This window comes from Babylonia areolata, chromosome 25 (genome assembly GCF_041734735.1).
Source record: "Babylonia areolata isolate BAREFJ2019XMU chromosome 25, ASM4173473v1, whole genome shotgun sequence".
NCBI classification, from domain to species: Eukaryota; Metazoa; Mollusca; class Gastropoda; order Neogastropoda; family Buccinidae; genus Babylonia; species Babylonia areolata.
This window is the reverse complement of record NC_134900.1, coordinates 7,494,472-7,511,768: the sequence shown is the minus strand read 5'-3', so window position 1 is coordinate 7,511,768 and position 17,297 is coordinate 7,494,472. Positions and strand designations below refer to the sequence as shown.

General features: G+C 44.1%; 1 protein-coding gene across 1 annotated transcript; it reads left to right on the top strand.

Moving 5' to 3' along the window:
* Positions 1-3,728: 3,728 nt before the first annotated feature.
* Positions 3,729-11,724, top strand: LOC143299907 (uncharacterized). Its single transcript, XM_076613415.1, has 3 exons — positions 3,729-3,915; positions 7,161-7,612; positions 8,850-11,724. Exons 2-3 carry the CDS (start codon positions 7,168-7,170, stop codon positions 9,023-9,025), a joined length of 621 nt encoding a protein of 206 aa, XP_076469530.1. The 5' UTR covers positions 3,729-3,915; positions 7,161-7,167; the 3' UTR covers positions 9,026-11,724.
* The last annotated feature ends 5,573 nt before the right edge of the window (positions 11,725-17,297 follow it).

Below are 17,297 nucleotides of genomic sequence, written 5' to 3'. Positions count from 1 at the left end.
GGAGAATGTAAGAACAATTCCAGAGAATAAACAACAACACAGTCTGTTTTGGCATTGGCAAGATAAAAAAAAAGAAGTTGCAATTTAATGCTGTTGCGATTTAGAACATTCCCTTATACAACGATGAATAAAGACAGACAGTAACAACTGACAGAATGCTGCTTCATGTCAAGGGAAAGATCTAATAAAACAGAGGATCGGCAACTTGTTCGCTAAGTGTTTTGTATCCTCTTCTTCTTCGTTCATGGCTGCAACTCCCACGGCGTTCACTCATATGTACATGAGTGGGCTTTTGCGTTTATGACCGTTTTCAGTTAACCCCGCCGCCATGTGGGCAGCCATACTCCGTTTTCGGGGGTGTGCATGCTGGGTATGTTCTTGTTTCCATAACCCACCGAACACTGACATGGATTACAGGACCTTTAACGTGCGTATTTCATCTTCTGCTTGCGTATACACACGAAGGGGGTTCAGGCACAAGCAGCCGGGTCTGCACATGTGTTACTGAACCTGGGAGATCGGAAAAATCTCCACCCTTTACCCACCAGGCACCATCACCCAGATTCGAACCCGGGACCCTCAGATTGAAAGTCCAACGCGGCTTTGAGCTCTTTTGCTATTGTGCCCGTCTGAACTGTATCAATCACTGGACACTGAGCTGTAAATCAATGACCAAGGCCCCGCTTAATACAAAAGGTCTCTGGGTTGTTTGCATCCCTTTCACATACCTAACGTCCAGTGTCACCAGTTTTGATAAATCAATAGTAGGCTATATTTCCTCCTCAAACAAACCATGTGTCACTCTCATCGTCTCACACTCTGCTAACAGAAACGCACCACATACCAAACATAAAAAGAACCACAACAATCGTTTGAATGGGCACGATGTTTCCTCTGTGTGTGTGTGCGTGTGTGTGTGTGTGTGTGTGTGTGTGTGTGTGTGTGTGTGTGACGGTGTCGGGATGTGGCGAGGGGAAGGGAGGGGGTACGTAGCGAGTGGTGAGTGTGTATGTGTGTGTGAGCTGAGAGAGAGAGACAGACAGACAGACAGACAGACAGAGACAGACAGACAGTCGGACCGGCAGACAAACACACACACACACACACACACACACACACACACACACACACACACAGAAAACCGGCCCAGGCCAATCGCCGTACTAATATCAACACGTCTGTTGGTGTGCCGAACGTCGAAGAACCATGTACTTCTTCATGTACTCCACCCCCTAAATTTATGTTGTAGTCATCACACACACACACACACACACACACACACACACACACACACACACCACATCGTTGACACACCAACCCCAGCCCCCCCACCTTTGACACAACCCCTTCGAAGAACCATGTACTTCTCCACCCCCTAAATTTATGTTATAGTCATCACACACACACACACACACACACACACACACACACACACACACACACACCACATCGTTGACACACCTACTCCACGCACACACACACACACACATACCTCCCACCCCCCTCCCCTACCCCCACCTTTGACACAACCCCTTCCCCTCCCACCCCCCACACCACCTGCACTGCACTGTACAGCAGTTATCAACAGGAGGCAATCTGTTTCCATGAACAGAACAGTTTTGTCAGCGTTTCTGCGTCAATATAGATTACGGTCATGATCGATTGGTTTCGATAAGAATAAGTCTAAGACGTAAGATTTACATTAGACAAAACCATGTTGAGTGACCGAATCGGATCAGAATATTTGTTATACTGACAGCAGACAGTTCAATGTGAGGTATACTTAGATCGTTTTCGGTCTCTGCTTAAAATTACCATTTACTCAATATTCACACACACACACACACACACACACACACACACACACACACGCTCACGCTCACGTTCATGCGCGCATAAACACTAAACACACATACTTACGGTATCGCCCGCACACACACACACACACACACACACACACACACACACTTACTGGCAACAAACCTACAGTGAAAATCAGATAATAATAATTATTAAAAAAAAAAAGAGACAGACGGACAGACGGACAGGCCGGGCCACAGAAGCAGCGAAACACCACCACAAGAAACCCAGGGCCGTGATGCAATGCCACATAGCAGCCTGGCGGCACGCAAGCCAAAGACAACAAGTGACCCAGCCCTGTGTCCACTGAAGAGACAAGGGGCAGGTCAATATTGGACAGGAACTCGGGAGGGGGGACACAGGCCGACCGCGAGGCCCATGCCGTGAGTCACACCGAACCACTCGCTGTCTGGTCACCAGACTGTAAATGGCGCCCCGCACCATCCTTCTGCAATGGGCAACAGGCCTTTCTTTCTTTCTTTTTTTTGGGGGGTGGGGGTGAGGGGGAGCGGGGGTGTTTGTATGTTTGTTTTAATTATTCTGTTATTTTACTTCTTTTTTTTTTTCTTCTTCAGTGTCAGCTGAACAGCTATGAACTGCAGGGGTGTGGCCATCGCACCCACGCTCAAACACGTGCGTATACACTGACACGCGCGCACACACACACACAAACACATATATGTACATATATATATATATATATATATATATATATATATATATATAATGTTGTTTTTTTGCCGGCTGCAGGCTGCTGCCAAGTGGAGGTTGGATTTTGTTGAGAATATTGAATACCAAGATATTTACAAAGACAAGAGGCGTCATGTTCTATTCAAAACCCATTGTTCTCCAGCAAATGGTTAACCTTTTATATAAAAGTATTACTTTCATTAAGGTTCTACTTTCAATCCATCCAATGCAATGTCTACGTGACTGGTTTTGCAATCCCAAAACAGTTTCTGATGACAATATGCAGTGTGTTGTGAGGTTTACGTGCGTGCGTGTGAGCATGCGCGCGCGCGCGCGCACGTGTGTGTGTGTATGTGTGTGTGTGTGTGAGTGTGTGTGTGCAAGAGCTCTGTTATATTTGCACTCAGACAAGACGGACCCGAAGGAATTTAGTTTGATCCGGACATAGTGGAGGGGGCGGGGGGGGGGGGGGGGAGAGAATGAGACTGAGAGAGAGGTGGGGGGTGAGAGAGAGCGAGAGAGGGGGGGCTGAGAGAGAGAGGGGGCGTGAGAGAGAGAGAGAGAGAGGGGGGCCGAGAGAGAGGGGGGGACTGAGAGAGAGAGAGGGACTGAGAGGGAGAGAGAGGGAACTGAGAGAGAGAGGACGAGAGGAGAGAGGGAACTGAGAGAGAGAGGGGGGGGGACTGAGAGAGAGAGGGGGAGGGGGCTGAGAGAGAGAGGGGGGGGGACTGAGAGAGAGGGAGAGAGAGAGAGAGGGACTGAGAGAGAGAGGGGGGCTGAGAGAGAGAGGGGGGGACTGAGAGAGAGGGAGAGAGAGAGAGAGGGACTGAGAGAGAGAGGGGGGCTGAGAGAGGGGGTGGGCTGAGAGAGAGAGAGAGAGAGGGACTGAGAGGGAGAGAGAGGGGGGACCGAGAGAGAGAGGGGGGGACCGAGAGAGAGGGAGGACTGAGAGAGAGAGAGGGGGGGGCTGAGAGAGATAGAGGGGGGGGCTGAGAGAGAGAGTGAGAGTGAGGACCTGAGAGAGAGAGGGGGAGAGAGAAAGAGACAGAGCGATAGAGAGACAGATGGGGATTGAGAGAGAGAGGGGTGGGAGCTCGGGGGGTAGGGGGGGCGTTGGGGGGTTCGGGGGGCGCGGGGGGGGGGGATAGGGGGGATCGAGAGAGAGAAAGAAAAACAGAGACAAAGGACGTGATTAACCGTATTTGAAATGGAGATGTTTCCCTCAGCCTCAGCGCCGGTTCAGCATCAGACGTGAGAGAGAGAAGGTCCATCACCACACGCGTTCACCGCTGACTGAGTGTCAGCACACCACACACAGCTCGTTTGATGCTGTCAGGTTTTCGTACAACTTCGGCTGTCATCGGGGTAGGTGGACATGGTCATCATTTTTGTTCTTGTTATCATCGTTATTAATATTATATGAATTCGTCCTCATCATGCTCCTGCCTCACCCCTCCTTCTTCTTCTCTCTGTCTCTCGTATTATCATTTAAGAAAAAGAATTTTTCATGTAGCACCAACTAGTTTGACAGCTATCGCGAACTGCCTTATCTAAATTGACATTGCGTAGTCTGCACTGTGTGTGTGTGTGTGTGTGTGTGTGTGTGTGTGTGTGTGTGTGTGTGTGTGTTTGGGAGACGGAGGGGGGAGACTTCGCAGGTTTATTTTCTGCAGTACTGAATGGAGGAGGCATCTCCTCAAATATCATGTAAATCAACTGTATGGGTCCCTGTTATGTAGTCATGGATTGACACATACAGCTAGCCATTGCTTCGAAGAACTCTGTGCCAGTCAAAAACTAAACGTCAAGAATTAAAAAAACAAACAAACAACAACAACAAAAAAACAGACAGAACTAAAATATGGTTCGATCTCACAGCGAGATACACATTTTGATTTATTCATTCATTTGTTGATGAATGGAAAAAAAAGAGAGAGATTTTAAACATCGCTGAAAAGTGCTCTGTATTAAATATGATATCTAAAATAAACTTAGGAGAAAAAAGTATTTTAAAAAAGGTATGCGAACGGAATCGAACCACACATGGTCAGTTTCCATGCAGTTTCAGTTTGTTTCAGTAGCTCAAGGAGGCGTCACTGCGTTCGGACAAATCCATATACGCTACACCACATCTGCCAAGCAGCGTAAACCAACGCGCTTCGTCAGGCCTTGAAAAAAAAGAAAAAGAAAAAAAAGGTGAATAAATAATAGATAAGCTTACATAAAAAAAAAATTATGATATAAAAAAGGTAGTAGCAATGATAATAATAATAAAATAATAATAATAAATAAATAAATAAATAAGACAATGATGATAAATAAGCAAATAAATGTAAAACATGAAGTTTCCATGCAAGCAGACTAATCCCCAAGGCTGCGGCACATCTGACGTCAAATGACTAAATTCAAAACTCAAAGCAGTGACGGTTGATGTTTTCTTATTCATGCGATTAATAGATGTGATTGTAGTGGACGTAATAACGCTGTTTAATCATGTTTTTTGTGTGTTTTATTATATCTCGATTATTCTTTTATTTTGGCGGTAAAGGAGACGTTGCCATCTCCTTCAAGCACATCGCAACACATAGGTCTCTAGATCTGCACAAAACCAGTCTAGAACGTGCTGAAAGAAACGATCGATTCAATTTTTCTTTTATGTTCATTCCAGTTAATTCAGTGTCAACTTTCAAATATTTATATGCAGTAAACACGTCGATGGTGTAGTTAGTACCACTCTCAGTATTATCTCCAGAATTTGTGTTTCTTTCCTTTAAATTGTGAACAAGAAACAGAAGATCATGTCGTCTTCGATCGCAAACTTCCTCCTTGTCGGCCAAACACAGTGGAAAACGGTTTTTAGAATTTTCGGATTTCGGAACACATCTCAACGAAATAAACCGTTAATGATTTGGAAATGCGGCATAAATCGGGAGACATACAACCTGTTATTGGTATGACTGTGAAGAATTTTTTCATACTATGTTTAAGCCAATTTTGGTACTGGCAGACAAAGTATTTCCAGAGAAAAATGGCAATGTTAAAGTTTACCTTGGGCACACACACACACACACACACACACAGTCAACCAAACATTGGGTTAAAACATACTCAATTTGTTTACACAAGTAAGTCAAAAACAGATTCATTAACTGATCAGTTTATCCATCGAGTTGGCTATCATTACTCAACTGACTATCAGAGATCTAGTACTGTACCGAGTGACTATGGTGGCAAGTAGTTGCTGGAATGCATGTATTTTGGGAGGGATAGCCTCGCACACTCCCACCATGCCCAGATTAAACTTTCCCTTCAATTTTTGACTCACTTGTGTAAACAAAGTGAGTCTATGTTATAACCCGGTGTTCGGTTATGTGCGCGTGTGTGTGTGCGTGTGTGTGTGTGTGTGTCCATGGTAAACTTTAACATTGCTATTTTCTCTGGAAATACTTTGTCTGCCAATACCAAATTTAGTTTTAAAATAGCAGTAAAAAAATCTTCACAGTCACACCAATAACAGGTTGTACGTCTCCCGAATTCAGCTGTGTTTCCGAATCATTATCAGTTTATTTCGTTGATGCTCGATCCGGATTCCGAAAACGCTGTTACCCCTTTGCAGCTGCTCGAATGAAGATAATCTCTTGTAAGAAGGCGCCAAGACCTCGTTTTTCTTGTTCGCAGTTATAAGCAAAGAAATACAAATTCTGGACAGGACACATACAGTGACACTAACTACATTATTGACGTGTTTCCTGCATATGAATATTCTAAAGTGGACATTGAATTAACTAGAATGAACATAAAGGAAAATTTGAATTGACCGTCTCACTGAGTTCAGGTTCATGTCAACACTGGTCTGTGCAGATCTTGACAAATCTGATGCAAAGCCTGACGCGATGGCAACGTCTCCTTTACCGCCAAATTAAAAGAGTATTTAAACAATCATCGACGTGTTTACTGCAGATGAATGTTTTAAAGTGGATTCTGAATTAACTAGAATGAACAGAAAAGAGAAATTGAATGGACCGTATCTTAGTTTCTCAGTGACTGCTGCAAAGAGTTGTCCAACATGGATCTCTGCAGATCTATAAAGAAACAGAAACATATTGCAATGTGTGGGAACGTCTCCTTTACCTCGGACTTGAAAATTTTTTTTGAATGCCGGAGACATACCCAAATAACATGATTTAAACGGCGTTAACACTTTGATTGCCACTGTCAATTTATTCCGCTAAAAAAACCATTCAAATCTGGTTGGAAGCCTTTAAAAAAAAAAAAAGCGAACCTTTATATAATCATAAACTTTGGTTACACAAGTGAGTCAATAATTATTATACCTATTATCATTATCAATATTATTATTACTACTACTACTACTTCTGTTGATTATTATTATCATTATTATACCTATTAATTTTGCTGCTTCAACATTTTTTACTGTACCATTTCAAATGAGAAGTCATGACTGTACGCCAATGAAGAAAGAAAGAAAAGAACTCTTTACAAGTCTGTGAAACGACTGAACACACAGCACAGCCCGCAGAAGCAACAGCAGTACAACTAGGTGTTGGGTGGCGGGGCTGGTGTGTGTGTGTGTGTGTGTGTGCGTGCAGAGTCAGGATGAGGTCCCCTGAAGCGTTGCTCCCCCTGGTCCTCCTGCTGTCCCTGTCGGCCCCGCCCCCCACCCTCCAGCAAGACAACCCCTTCCTCCTCCGCCGCCAGCAGCACCAGCAACACCAGCAGCAGCAGCGACAGCACCTCCAGCTGCAGGGGAGACAACAACAACAACAACACCAGCAGAATCTCGACACCCAGCCTCAGCCCCAGTCCCCAGCAACGTCAAGAAAACCCCAACCCGTCACCACCACCCCCTCCCCCGGACCAGCCACCACCACCACACGTCCAGGCAACGGGGTGCGGCGGAAGGAGGCAGAGGCGGAGAGGAAGCGGAACGAGATGCACAACGCCGGCTCCACCGTCTGGACCCGATGGACCCCCCGGCCCCAGCGCCGGGACAACCCTTGGGAAGGGCTTCACGTGCAGGCTGGGCAGCCCGAGGAGCTGGGTAAGTCACTGCAGTGTGTAGTTCCAAGTTTACCTCCCCCAGCCCCACCACCCACACGACACACACTAAAGATGTCATTTTGGAATGTCCCCCGGCAGAGGTTCCAACTACCCTCCCATCTCCCCACCCCACCCCACCATCCCACAAAATGGTGTCACCCTGTGCCATTTTGGAATGTCCCTAGGACCACATTATCAGATGATGAACCAGATTGTATCCTATTCACAATAATGGTATGTATAGAGCTCTGAATCTTGTTTAAAAAAAAAAAAAAAATTAAGCGCAAATAATAGAAATAATTCACTAGCATGCTCAGGAACACCAAATGGTAGACAGCACGAACATACAATAGAAAAAGCACACACACACACACACACACACACACACACACACACACACACCCACACACACGGTTAATAGCCTACATGGGAACATGCAGACAGCAAAGGTAACATGAACATGACAGCCTACATGGACACAGACAGCAAAGGTAACATGAACATTACAGCCTACATGGACACAGACAGCAAAGGTAACACGAACATGACAGTCTACATGGACAGACAGCAAAGGTAACATGAACATTACAGCCTACATGGACACAGACAGCAAAGGTAACATGAACATGACAGTCTACATGGACAGACAGCAAAGGTAACATGAACATGACAGTCTACATGGACAGACAGCAAAGGTAACATGAACATTACAGCCTACATGGACACAAACAGCAAAGGTAACAAGAACATGACAGTCTACATGGACACAGACAGCAAAGGTAACACGAACATGACAGCCTACATGGTCACAGACAGCAAAGGTAACATGAACATGACAGCCTACATGGACAGAGACAGCAAAGGTAACATGAACATGACAGTCTACATGGACACAGACAGCAAAGGTAACATAAACATGACAGCCTACATGGACAGACAGCAAAGGTAACATGAACATGACAGCCTACATGAACACAGACAGCAAAGGTAACATGAACATGACAGCATGCATGGACAGACAGCAAAGGTAACATGAACATGACAGCGTACATGGACACAGACAGCAAAAGTAACATGAACATGACAGCACGCATGGACAGACAGCAAAGGTAACATGAACATGACAGTCTACATGGACACAGACAGCAAAGGTAACATGAACATGACAGCATGCATGGACAGACAGCAGAAGTTGCAGGAAACCCTAACACGACCTGTGTGCCCTGTGTGCTGTACAGCCATGTGCGGACAGCGTGGCTACGACGCCCGGGAGAAGATCTGCTGCCAGGGGACGCTGCACCCACGGCAGGGGCTCAGGCCTGCCTGCTGTGGCCCTCAGGCCTTTGACCTGGTCTTCAACCTCTGCTGCAAGGGCAGCATCGTCGCCAGGACCACTCGCAGGTCTGCCTGCTGATCTGGAACACCCTGACAGCTCATCAGTTCTGGAGAGCTGCCGCGTCCAGGAAATGGGCTGGACATGAACTGCTGCCCAGGGGGGGATTAAGACAGCAGCAGCAGCAGCAATAACAGTAGCAATAGTAGTTGCAATTGATGTACAAAAAGACAAAGAACCTTTGATAGCGACAAATAACAATACATTATAAATGATGTCAGACTAAATTAAACTTCATCTAAATTCTGCCAAACACACTACCTTCTTCCGTAGCTGTTTTACGATTTCCACATGGTCCAGTTTCTGTGAATGAGCTTTCTTTACACATTAACCCTTTCTACCCTACAGTCTTCGCATCTGAATGTTCTCCGTTTTCTGGGAGCATGCACGTGTGTTAATATTTCAGTTACCACCAAAAGCTGTCATGGATCACTGGATCTTGAACATAGATAACCAATATGCATGTATGTACATCAGCATGGACAAGAGGCATAAACGGGTCAACATACGCGTTGATCTGCCAAGTCCCACAAATTTTCAATGTTCATCCACAATGAAGGTACTGTTGGGGTTAGAACCACAGATGACACAGACCTTAAGAATGGAACTCAGTAGCACTGACCACTCTCCTTTCACACCCATTATCAAATGCAGTGTTTTCTCCCCTGCAACTCCAAGTTCACTTCATTCTGCATGCAGGCTGTACACATTTGTATTTGTATTTCTTTTTATCACAACAGATTTCTCTGTGTGAAATTCGGGCTGCTCTCCCCAGGGAAAGCGCGTCGCTATACTACAGCGCCACCCCCTTTTTTTTTTTTTTTTTGTATTTTTTCCTGAGTGCAGTTTTATTTGTTTTTCCTATCGAAGTGGATTTTTTCTACAGAATTTTGCCAGGAACAACCCTTTTGATGCCGTGTTGTTGTTTTTTACGTGCGCTAAGTGCATGCTGCACACGGGACCTCGGTTTATCGTCTCATCCAAATGACTAGTGTCCAGACCACCACTCAAGTTCTAGTGGAGGGGGAGAAAATATCGGCAGCTGAGCCGTGATTCGAACCAGTGTGCTCAGATTCTCTCGCTTCCTAGGTGAACGTGTTACCTCTAGGCCATCACTCTACACATGTCAGCACTATGACTGCACTGCAGGCAGCCAACCACCTGGCTATCAAATGCAACACTGGTAGCCATTTTCAGGTCAGCTTGCACAGACAAAAAGCACTACTACTACTATGGTTGCTTATGCTACTGCTCCTGGTGCTCTAATCTTTCCTCAGCTTTTACTTTATCAGATCTATTGTCAGAATGTCCTAGTTAAGACAGACACTTTCCTCAGCTTTTACTTTATCAGATCTATTGTCAGAATGTCCGAGTTAAGACAGACACTTTCCTCAGCTTTTACTTTATCAGATCTATTGTCAGAATGTCCGAGTTAAGACTGACACTTTCCTCAGCTTTTACTTTATCAGATCTATTGTCAGAATGCCCGAGTTCAGACAGACACTTTCCTCAGCTTTTACTTTATCAGATCTATTGTTAGAATGTCCCAGTTAAGACTGACACTTTCCTTAGCTTTCACTTTATCAGATCTATTGTCAGAATGTCCGAGTTAAGACTGACACTTTCCTCAGCTTTTACTTTATCAGATCTATTGTCAGAATGCCCGAGTTAAGATGGACACTTTCCTTAGCTTTTACTTTATCAGATCCATTTTCAGAAGATCGAGTGAAGACATTCACGTGCATGCCCTTCATGACATATGTGCGGACAGCCTTAAAACACAGCTGGGGTGGGCCATTGGGCTGTCTATCTATTTGTCTGTCTACCAACCTATCTCCCTACCTACTTAACTTCCAACTTACCTACCTACCTACCTACCTATCCATCTATATCTTTGCTGCTCATGTCCCAGCCCACCACGTTGAGCCATGGATCAATGGGCCTTTATCTAGAACCCAGTTCTCTGTCAGTAAATCCTTTTCCATTCCTCCTTCGTCCATTTAGCTGACATGGCAAAAGCTTCTGACCTGGATGGTAATGGCTGCTGTCTTGTAAAAGGCTACCAGTTTGGTACCCGGTCTCTTTACGTGACACATGTCAGTACTGGTATTGCTGTAACAGGTTACCAGCTTGGAACCTAGTCTCTTTACGTGACACATGTCAGTATTGATATCACTGTAACAGGTTACCAGCTTGGTACCCAGTATCTTTACGTGACACATGTCAGTATTGGTATTGCTGTAACAGCGGGTTACCAGCTTGGTACCCAGTCTCTTTACGTGACACATGTCAGTATTGGTATTGCTGTAACAGCGGGTTACCAGCTTGGTACCCAGTCTCTTTACGTGACACATGTCAGTATTGGTATGGCTGTAACAGCGGGTTACCAGCTTGGTACCCAGTCTCTTTACGTGACACATGTCAGTATTGGTATTGCTGTAACAGCGGGTTACCAGCTTGGTACCCAGTCTCTTTACGTGACACATGTCAGTATTGGTATTGCTGCAACAGGCTACCAGTTTGGTACCCAGTCTCTTTACGTGACACGTCAGTATTGGTATTGCTGTAACAGACTACCAGCTTGGTACCCAGTCTCTTTACGTGACACATGTCAGTATCGGTATCTGTCTCAATCCCTTCTGTCTGTCACAGATCATAAAAGGAAATAAACGAGTTAGAACTGACAATGGATTTGTAGTCACCGTCTTTATGTTCCCTTCCTAAGTTACTGCCAAAGTTTTAGTTACAGATAATACAGAATTTACTTTTTCACTGTATGCACATATCCAGGATGACATTTTAAATACTTAAAAGCATGTGTGCACATGTGCATGACTGTGTGTGAGGGTTTGTGTGTGAGTGAATGAGTGCACACATGTTGTCCAAGAGCATGCATGCCTGTGTGCACACAACCATATCTTCAAACAAAGATTGTGAACGAGACAGTAAAGCCACAGACACATTCGCGCCCGCACGCACGCACACACACACACACACACACACACACACACACATTAATGACAAAAACCTCAGAGCCCTTTATTTGCCCCAACAATCACCACCATTTTCACAACATGAAAACATCACACATAAAACAAGCTCATCCCATCAAGTATGATTTATGTGTGTCCCATGACAAGGCCAAAGTTCATCACGGCTTAAACACACAAACCCAACACACGCTGCTGTTGCAACACAGTGGAACCACCTGATAAAAAACGTCACCTTCACTTCAAACTGAAAACACATGACTGGCAAAGAATGTAACAACCAAAGTTTGACATTTTATCAAAAAAACAACAACAAAAAAACCCAAACAAACCAAAAAAAAACCCCCAAAAAACAACAACAAAAAACAAAAACAACCACAAACAACAACAACAAAACAAAAACAAAAAACAAAACAATACAAAATAAAATAGGGGTGATGTGTTGAAAACGACAAACACAGTGTGTGAAAATCACAGTACATTTTGTTTCCCACAGCCCATGTGCATCATAGGGGAAAGTTGAATCAACAGATACATGCACGCCCCCAAAGTGCATCATGGGGAAAAGTTGAATCAACAGATACATGCACACCCCCCGCCCCCAAAGTGCATCATGGGGAAAAGTTGAATCAACAGATACATGCACACCCCACAAAGTGCATCATGGGGAAAGTTGAATCAACAGATACATGCACACCCCACAAAGTGCATCATGGGGTAAAGTTGAATCAACAGATACATGCACTCCCCCAAAGTGCATCATGGGGAAAAGTTGAATCAACAGATACATGCACACCCCCAAAGTGCATCATGGGGGAAAGTTGAATCAACAGATACATGCACACACACCCAAAGTGCATCATGGGGTAAAGTTGAATCAACAGATACATGCACCCCCCAAGTGCATCATTGGGGAAAGTTGAATCAACAGATACATGCACCCCTCAAGTGCATCATGGGGGAAAGTTGAATCAACAGATACATGCACACCCCCCACCCCCAAAGTGCATCATGGGGAAAAGTTGAATCAACAGATACATGCACTCCCCCAAAGTGCATCATGGGGAAAAGTTGAATCAACAGATACATGCACACCCCCAAAGTGCATCATGGGGGAAAGTTGAATCAACAGATACATGCACACCCCCCGCCCCCAAAGTGCATCATGGGGAAAAGTTGAATCAACAGATACATGCACACACACCCAAAGTGCATCATGGGGTAAAGTTAAATCAACAGATACATGCACACCCCACAAAGTGCATCATGGGGTAAAGTTGAATCAACAGATACATGCACACCCCACAAAGTGCATCATGGGAGAAAGTTGAATCAACAGATACATGCACACCCCCAAGTGCATCATGGGGGAAAGTTGAATCAACAGATACATGCACACCCCCCGCCCCCGAAGTGCATCATGGGGAAAAGTTGAATCAACAGATACATGCACACCCCACAAAGTGCATCATGGGAGAAAGTTGAATCAACAGATACATGCACACCCCCAGGTGCATCATGGGGGAAAGTTGAATCAACAGATACATGCACACACCCCGCCCCCGAAGTGCATCATGGGGAAAAGTTGAATCAACAGATACATGCACACCCCACAAAGTGCATCATGGGAGAAAGTTGAATCAACAGATACATGCACACCCCACAAAGTGCATCATGGGGTAAAGTTGAATCAACATATACATGCACACCCCCAAGTGCATCATGGGGGAAAGTTGAATCAACAGATACATGCACCCCTCCTCCCCCAAAGTGCATCATGGGGTAAAGTTGAATCAACAGATACATGCACACACCCCACCCCCAAAGTGCATCATGGGGAAAAGTTTAATCAGCAGATACATGCACCCCCCCACCAAGTGCATCATGGGGGAAAGTTGAATCAACAGATACATGCACCACTCCCAAAGTGCATCATGGGGGGAAAGTTGAATCAACAGATACATACCCCCCCCCCCCCCCACACACACACACATAAAGTGCATCATGGGGTAAATTTGAATCAGATACATGCACCCACCCCCAAGTGCATCATGGGGGAAAGCTGAATCAACAGATACATGCAACGCCCCCCCACCCCCACCCCTCCCTCCCCAAAAAGAAAGAATAAAAGAAATAAAATACAAGACAAAATGAAAGCTAGAAGATACCTGGCCTATGCAGAAAGCCAATGATTTTATCAGGCCTTGACAGCCAACTTGTGACCTTCAAAAATCTGAACCCCCACCCCCCAAAAAAGAAAAAAAAAGTGTGAGTTTGTTTCTCAGCAGTCATTTAATTAGAAAAAAGAATTTCCAAAGTGGTTCCGTTTATTAAAAAAAAACAACAAAAAACCCCAAAAACAACAACCCCACACCAACAGACCATTTGTGGTTGTTACATGCATGGTACAGACAAGACCTTGCTTCATCCATCATCTGATCTGAATTACATGCTGAGATGTGTGTGTTGTTTCTGCCAGGAATGAATTACATGCTGAGATGTGTGTTGTTTCTGCCAGGTGTGAATTACATGCTGAGATGTGTGTGTTGTTTCTGCCAGGAGTGAATCACATGCTGAGATCTGTGTGTTGTTTATGCCAGGAGTGAACTACATACTGAGATGTGTGTGTTGTTTCTTCCAGGAGTGAATTACATGCTGAGATCTGTGTGTTGTTTATGCCAGGAGTGAACTACATACTGAGATGTGTGTGTTGTTTCTGTCAGGTGTGAATTACATACTGAGATGTGTGTGTTGTTTCTTCCAGGAGTGAATTACATGTTGAGATGTGTGTGTGTGTTGTTTCTGCCAGCAGTGAACTACATGCTGAGATGTGTGTGTGTTGTTTCTGCCAGCAGTGAATTACATGGTGAGATGTGTGTGTTGTTTCTGCCAAGAGTGAATCACATGCTGAGATGTGTGTGTTGTTTCTGCCAGGTGTGAATTATATGCTGAGATGTGTGTGTTGTTTCTGCCAGGAGTGAATCACATGCTGAGATGTGAGTGTTGTTTCTGCCAGGAGTGAATTACATGCTGAGATGTGTGTTTTGTTTCTGCCAGCAGTGAATCACATGCTGAGATATGTGTGTTGTTTCTGCCAAGAGTGAATCACATGCTGAGATGTGTGTGTTGTTTCTGCCAGGAGTGAATTACATGCTGAGATGTGTGTGTGTTGTTTCTGCCAGCAGTGAATTACATGCTGAGATGTGTGTGTTGTTTCTGCCAGCAGTGAATTACATGCTGAGATGTGTGTGTTGTTTCTGCCAGCAGTGAATTACATGCTGAGATGTGTGTGTTGTTTCTGCCAGCAGTGAATTACATGCTGAGATGTGTGTGTTGTTTCTGCCAGCAGTGAATTACATGCTGAGATGTGTGTGTTGTTTCTGCCAGCAGTGAATTACATGCTGAGATGTGTGTGTTGTTTCTGCCAGCAGTGAATTACATGCTGAGATGTGTGTGTTGTTTCTGCCAGCAGTGAATTACATGCTGAGATGTGTGTGCTGTTTCTGCCAGGAGACAACACGTGGTCCCTGCAGGATGTGTAGTGTGGTCTCCATGATCCTAACCAAGTCCTGAGGAATGACTAACAATTGTTTTTCTTCATTATTGTTTATTCATGCTTTCAGTCCAGCCAACCGCACAGGTCCATATCAGGACTGTCAAACCATACAAATACATCTGTCACATCTATATAATTTTTTTTTTTTTAATTTAAAAAATTCCCCCCCAATCCCCCTAAAAAAAAATCACCAAGTCAAACCCACAAAACAGTTCATGATACATTATCTAACCATTTAGCTCCTTAGGGCAAATAAAACTAGGCGTGCTGAGGACGTCAGCCCTTCCACTTAATATATCATTCCTAGATTTCAAAAAAGCATAAAAAAAGGATTAAAAAAACAAACACAACAACTTCAAAACCAAACAAAAATACATGAAAAAGGCCATACAGGCAAATAACACTGTGTTATTGACAGTTAGTGCCCATCCCAGTGTTTAAAAAATCTCACTAGTGCAATCAGCACAGATAGTATATCATAGACTGGAGAAAAGAGTTTAAAAAAAAAAAAAAAAAAAAAAAAAAAAAGTGTCAAGGCTTGCTTGAAAAAAGAAAGGGGAATGGACTGGGAAGGCAGAAAAAGGAGACAACAGTAAAGGAAGAAAAAAAAAGAGGCAGAAATAAAGAGAGCAGTAGAAAAGAGGAAATTTCTAGAGTAGAATTTCCAGAAGACAGGGATGCTATCTATACTGAACAACCCCTGGCATCCCCATGGGGGGAGTGGGGGCGGGGGGGGGGGGGGGGGGGGGGAAACTAGTGATTAACTAACTAACCAAATGTGATGTGTAATGTGACCCCTATGCTCCTCAAGAAGTTCTTTAGAGTATCAGTATCAGTATCAGTAGCTCAAGGAGGCGCCAGTGCGTTCGGTCAAATCTATATACGCTACACCACATCTGCCGAGCAGATGTCTGACCAGCAGCGTAACCCAACACGCTTAGTCAGGCCTTGAGAAAAAAACAAAAAAACAAAAAAAACAACAACAAACTTTATGAGAGTCCTTTCAACGTTATGATATCGAGTTTTTAACTAGCACATTGCTCTCCACAGAACTGAGTTTCTATTGTCTCCTGACCCAGAAGCAATGCTTCTGTGCACTTTCAGGGGCATTAACTCAGAACCCTTACAGAGTTTGATACAGAAATGGTGTGTTTTCACTTGTCTCAGTCTAGATTTGATGCTGTCTCTCTAAATTAACAGTCATGATATTCAACTGATTTTGTAATCCAACAACAATATCAAGAGAGAGAGAGAGAGAGAGAGAGAGAGAGAGAGAGAGAGAGAGAGAGAGAGTAACCAGCGATTAACCAGCTAACCAACAAAGATGTGTAGTGCAAATTCTTCATCAGTGATGACAGCAGTTTTTTTGTTTTTGTTTTTTTTGTTTTTTTTTGTCACTGCAGGGCCTTCCATGCTAAAAAAACAACAACAAAACAACCAACAACAACACCAGTTTAGTTACTAATGTGAATCATACTATTTGATCAGGCACAGCATTCTGACAAGCAACCTTTGTAATGACTGTGATGAAATGATAAAACTTTTTAACCCACAGACTTGCAAATGAACATAATTAAAGAAGTGGCTCATTCATACAAAACTTCCCTCCTAAAAAAACAACAACAAATAAATACATAAAATAAGAATACTGTAAGCCACTTTAATTACAAAGACGTGACTTAATGATTGTGAACATTTTGATTTCCTTTTTGAGCTGACTGGATTTTTTTTGTTTGTTTACCTTTGA